The 4,809-nt window shown below is 40.0% G+C and overlaps 1 protein-coding gene across 1 annotated transcript; it reads right to left on the bottom strand.

Annotated features, from left to right (window-relative positions):
• Positions 1–294: 294 nt before the first annotated feature.
• On the bottom strand, positions 295–4,493 carry LOC306841020 (uncharacterized protein). The gene is made up of 8 exons (XM_079370639.1): positions 3,903–4,493; positions 3,714–3,826; positions 3,527–3,633; positions 3,246–3,420; positions 3,047–3,161; positions 2,897–2,976; positions 2,726–2,814; positions 295–1,055 (listed from the first exon to the last, which is right to left on the bottom strand). Exons 1-8 carry the CDS (start codon positions 4,386–4,388, stop codon positions 379–381), a joined length of 1,842 nt encoding a protein of 613 aa, XP_079226765.1. The 5' UTR covers positions 4,389–4,493; the 3' UTR covers positions 295–378.
• Between the last annotated feature and the right edge of the window lie 316 nt (positions 4,494–4,809).

Raw genomic sequence — 4,809 nt, 5'->3', positions numbered from 1 at the left:
TTGTCTCACTATTAATGTTTTTTTTTTACATTGGCATTTTCCCATGACGTGAATCACACACATACAAGTCTGAAGGCTTAGACATGGTATGTTCCATATTTTGATGGTTTCAAGTCACACCAGCAATCTCATTAACATGGCATAATTAGTCTTGAATTTCCCTCGGGATCAATAAAGTATCTATGACAACCACTAATAGTATTATATATCCTGAAGATCACAAACTAAATGTACTTCCAATTAAGCATTTAGGAAAGATTTTGTCCTAATATATTGAGAGATATACACACCATCTTTTGCTTTTCTTGTTTTTATTCAAACATCTTTTGTTAGAGTTACAACCGTCTCAAAGAGGAAAAACCTTCTAAATTAAATAAACTAATACAAACTCCATGAAAAATACCAGGTCTGCTCTCGATCATTTACTAAGCCATGATGCCTTTTCCACTCCAGCTCAGAGTCAACCATCCTGTCCTCCTCTTCATCTCTATCTGGATACAACTTGTTTCCCTCCTCATCCTCCTCCTGCGGCTGCTGTAACTCTCTCTGTGAGCCCTTCTCTGTTGGTAACATTTGCTCCAACTCCACCCAGTGATGCAACACCTTAGCTTCGTTCTCATGGTGATGGATTGCCTGCTGTACGTCTGAGATCTCTTCTTTTCCTTCCTCACTCTCTGAATGATCCTCTCGTTCCAAAGACCCTGATCCTTCATCTTCAAATAAAGTTGGATAGTTCCCTGCAGTGTCATCCTCCCTCAAACCTAACTCTTCGAAATCAGATTCTGTCAACTCTCCAAGGATGGCCCCGCCTTCTTCCTCCCCATCTTCCTCTGTGTATACTCGATCTTCATTACCGTCATCATCCTCATCATACAGTACTCCATCCACACTCCCCAACTGGTCCTTGTTCAACCGGTCCTTGTTCAGCTCATCGACGTAATGACTGATTATGGCCTTGTCACCTCTGCTGCCGGTGGAGGATTTGACTGGTAGAAAACCATCTTCGGTGGTGTAGGGCTGATCTGAGACCAGCAAGGACCCAAAGCTGACTGAGCCTACAACAAAAGTCAAGATACAGGGAGAGAGTGAAATACTAATTTGGCCTCAACAATAAGTTTCATTATTTTCCTTCCTATGTCAGGAAAATGGAATGACACTGGATTCATCAAATCAAAATATGAAAAAGAATTGCACACAGAAATATCACAGGAGGATTGGTGATCATTCGTCCACTCTTTGGCTGTAAAACATTGGTCTGTTTGTCTTTGTAACACAGCACATTAAAAGTCTGAAGTGTCTTTCAGATCAACTTTTCAGAACTCTACAGGCACAGGGCAATCACTCCCATATTTTTTGGACATGGTCAAAAAATTCTAACTTTCCTCGTGAATATACAGTGGTGGCCAAAATTGTTGTAACACCCGACAGATCTTTAAAAAAAAACTGACCATTCTTGCCTCCAAAACATAATTTAATTTTATAATACTTTTGCGACATCTCATTTGGACTATTGTAATGCTCTTCTGTGAGAATTATCTAACAAAAGTTTCTGAGTCCGGCAGATGGTGCAAAATCCCGCAGCTCAGGTTCTGTCGGGAGCCGGGAAATATGAACACATGACCCTGGTGTTGGCCTCTCTTCACTGGCTTCCATGTTCCATGTGGGCTACCTGGTTGATCCTGCCAGTAGCATATGCTTGTCTCAAAGATTAAGCCATGCAAGTCCACGTACACACGGCCGGTACAGTGAAACTGCAAATGGCTCATTAAATCAGTTATGGTTTCTGATTTTAAGGTGCTTTTATTGACTTGCACCAACGTTTTGGAACAGTCTTCCTCTGGACATAAGGCAAGCATGCTCTGTGGATGTTTTTAAAGCAAAGCTCAAGACTCACTTGTTTACCATGTACTATATGTCTTGATTTGATTTTTTGTTTTATTGATTGTGATTGATTTTAGTCCCAGTACAGCACTTTGATTGAAAGGAAATAATAAATAAAATGATTATTATAATGTTCATGAAATATGGGGATGCTATGCTTTTGCAGCAATTACAGCAGCACAACTCTCAACTTATGGACTTTGATTGTGTGACAATTTAATAGTTAAAAGGTAAATCATATAAATGCGTATTAAACAAATGAACGATCTATAAAGTCATCATTATGCTTTCTAAACCCTAAAACAAAGCCATCATAAGGAGATTTGTCATTTTCCTTACTGTGCCAGAAAGGTGTACTGCAAAAGGTGGACATACCAAATATTAAAGTTAAAAGTGGATAAAAACAGAACAAATATGCAGAATTGCATATTTCATGAACATTATAAAATTAAAATCATGTTTTGGAGGTAAAGTAGGTCAATATTATTCAGATCTGTCAGGGGTTATAACAATGTACGCTGTATGTGTAGAGATTGATTTTGTGTTATGAAATCCATAATTACATACAAGTCCTGTATCTTCATTTAATCAAAAAGGATTTAATAAAATAAACTGGTTTATGATTACAATATAATCTATCATCCAGGTCTACACTCCCTCCTGCTCACCGAGTCTGATCAAACCTTTACAACAAAGTCTCAAACTAAACTCTTCTCTGTCGCTCCTGGTAGAGGAACAAACTACCAAACTTCACTTGACTAGAATTTTTTTTAATTTTTTAAAGTCAGGTTACATCTTAAATCAAGGCTAAATTCAAAAAAAAATAAAAAAGTATTTCCCATACCTTCAATTGTGTCCTTGATGGGTTCAGATCTCACACATTGTGAATCACAACATTCACATATAAAGTCGTCACCGGACAACTCCTTCCACCTGGTTTACAAAACATCTACTTCAAGTATTTGAAAACAAGTAACGGTCAAGTTCAGTCCTCAAAATGCAATTCAATGCTCACCCCTCCTCTTTGTAGGTGCAAGATTTGTGAGAGGGACTCGGGTCTTCGGCTGTGATAAACAGTTTGCAGTGAATGCTGACCTAAAAAGAGAAAAACAGCTCAAGTTTACTGTTAAAAGCATGTGAATCCAGAGTAATACTTAACACTCACCTCTGTGTTTGGGTCAGAAGTGAACTGGAAAGCTTTCAGGGAGAACCTCAGGGTCTTGTCAGTCCGAGGGATGAATTGGGAAGCTCCTGGGTATCTCCGGCTGTCCATCATACAACTGTCAGGACAACAATGAGACACTGATTTCAGATGACTTCAAATTAGGTCACTATCTCAATGTTTCACTGTCCATAAAACTCACCCAAAATTGTCAATGATGGTGTATTTGAGAAAAGATTTGGAAACACTTGCTGGTGTAGCGTAGCAGCTACTGATGTACACTTTCCAGTCAGTTGGGAGATTAGGAGCAGAGACCTGGAAATTTACTGTTTTTCCCAGCTGGTACACCTTTAACTTTGAAGGTCCGCTCCATGAATCTAACAGTTTATGAAAAGATACATCCAAATAGGTCAATTAGAACATACAAAAACATACATGCAATGCAACTCTTATTCACTGCAACCCACAGTTCCTTGAACGTACCATCCATCAGCTCCATTTGAAAGTCATTTGAACTTCCTTTCAGCCTTTTACGCATGACAGCTGTTTCCCAAGTGGGCTTCACGGTCAGCTGGTGAACATGGTAGTTTCTGGACAAGGTTCAGAGGTGTGAGTAAAGGTTATAAAACGCAAAAAAACAACGTTGAAATAGCAAAAAGACACGTAAAACCTTTGATAACGGCATTCAATGTTGACATCTATCGGGTGCGCCCTGCTTGGGAAACGTTTTGGTGAAGGCTCGTAGTGGAGGACGAATTTGTAGACCAGATAACCAGGGGGCAACTGTAAGGAAGGGTCAGAAGATTACAATTGAATATTACGAAGGGAATCTGGAAACAAATACTCATGGAAACCTTACCAGGCGCATGGCATCACACGCTGTCAGAGGATACGTGAATAGCAGGTCACCATATGGTTTGAGGACTCCGTTGCTTCTACATGAGCTTCCAAGTTTCAGCTCACTAGCCTCTGCGCCCAGACCGTAGAAGGCCGGTTTGATCCGCACGACAAAATCAGACGTGGAGCAGGTTACAGAAACGTCTGGAAGGTAGGCAAAGTCCGATCTGATCTTTGCCCGGAGCTCATTGGGTCGAAGTTTTGGTGCAGCCAGAGGCGAGTCGGGCCTTTGAGGGCTCAGTTCGGACAATGAATCCGTGCTGGTTGATGACCAGCGCAAATGTTTTCTTTCGCCTGTTGTCGCCTTGACTGATTTTGACTTCGGATTTCCCAGTTTAAAAACCTGTTTGGCTTTACTTAATTGAGATTGAAAAGTGTCTGCTGCACACATAGGGAGACCAAGTGAAAGAGTACTCCACAAAATGCAGAGACACCACTTTGTTTTCATCGCAACAGAATGTTGTGCTTCTACCTTTCCCCTTTCAATCTGCGCGTAACGCAGCGCTCGACCACGGCTGCAGGTAATTAGTAGAGGCTAAAATCAGCAGCCTGCTTGGATCTAGTTTATGCAGTCAATGAAAGCACACTGCTTAAGGTTTTGTTTTTATTCTTTTCATTATGCTATCACAAAATTCTGATATCTCTTCACTAAGTGAGAACAAGCGAACTTTAGACAATTTAAGAAGATAAATTGGAGAAATTTAGATGATGTGATTGAATATTTGATAGTTTTGTGATTTACTATGGTCATGTAGTAACCTTCTCACACTTATTAGCTTGAGGGGTCAGCTGTCAGGTCAAACCAGGGGCCTTTATGTGGTGGTTTGCTTTTTTTTTGTATACCTTTTATTAAAATGTTTTGGGGTTTT

This window comes from Symphodus melops (assembly GCF_947650265.1).
Source record: "Symphodus melops genome assembly, chromosome: 19".
Taxonomy (NCBI): Eukaryota; Metazoa; Chordata; class Actinopteri; order Labriformes; family Labridae; genus Symphodus; species Symphodus melops.
Note: the sequence above shows the minus strand (reverse complement) of the source record. Positions and strands in the feature narration are given on the sequence as shown.

What these genes read in the sequence shown, in the direction of transcription:
- LOC306841020 (XM_079370639.1), bottom strand. Translation starts at nt 4,388, where the DNA reads ATGAAAACAAAGTGGTGTCTCTGCATTTTGTGGAGTACTCTTTCACTT. An exon ending in ACCATCATTGACAATTTTGG is followed by an intron (nt 3,162 to 3,245) that starts GTGAGTTTTATG and finishes TTGTCCTGACAG; the next exon opens with TTGTATGATGGACAGCCGGA. An exon ending in TGCACCTACAAAGAGGAGGG is followed by an intron (nt 2,815 to 2,896) that starts GTGAGCATTGAA and finishes TTTGTAAACCAG; the next exon opens with GTGGAAGGAGTTGTCCGGTG.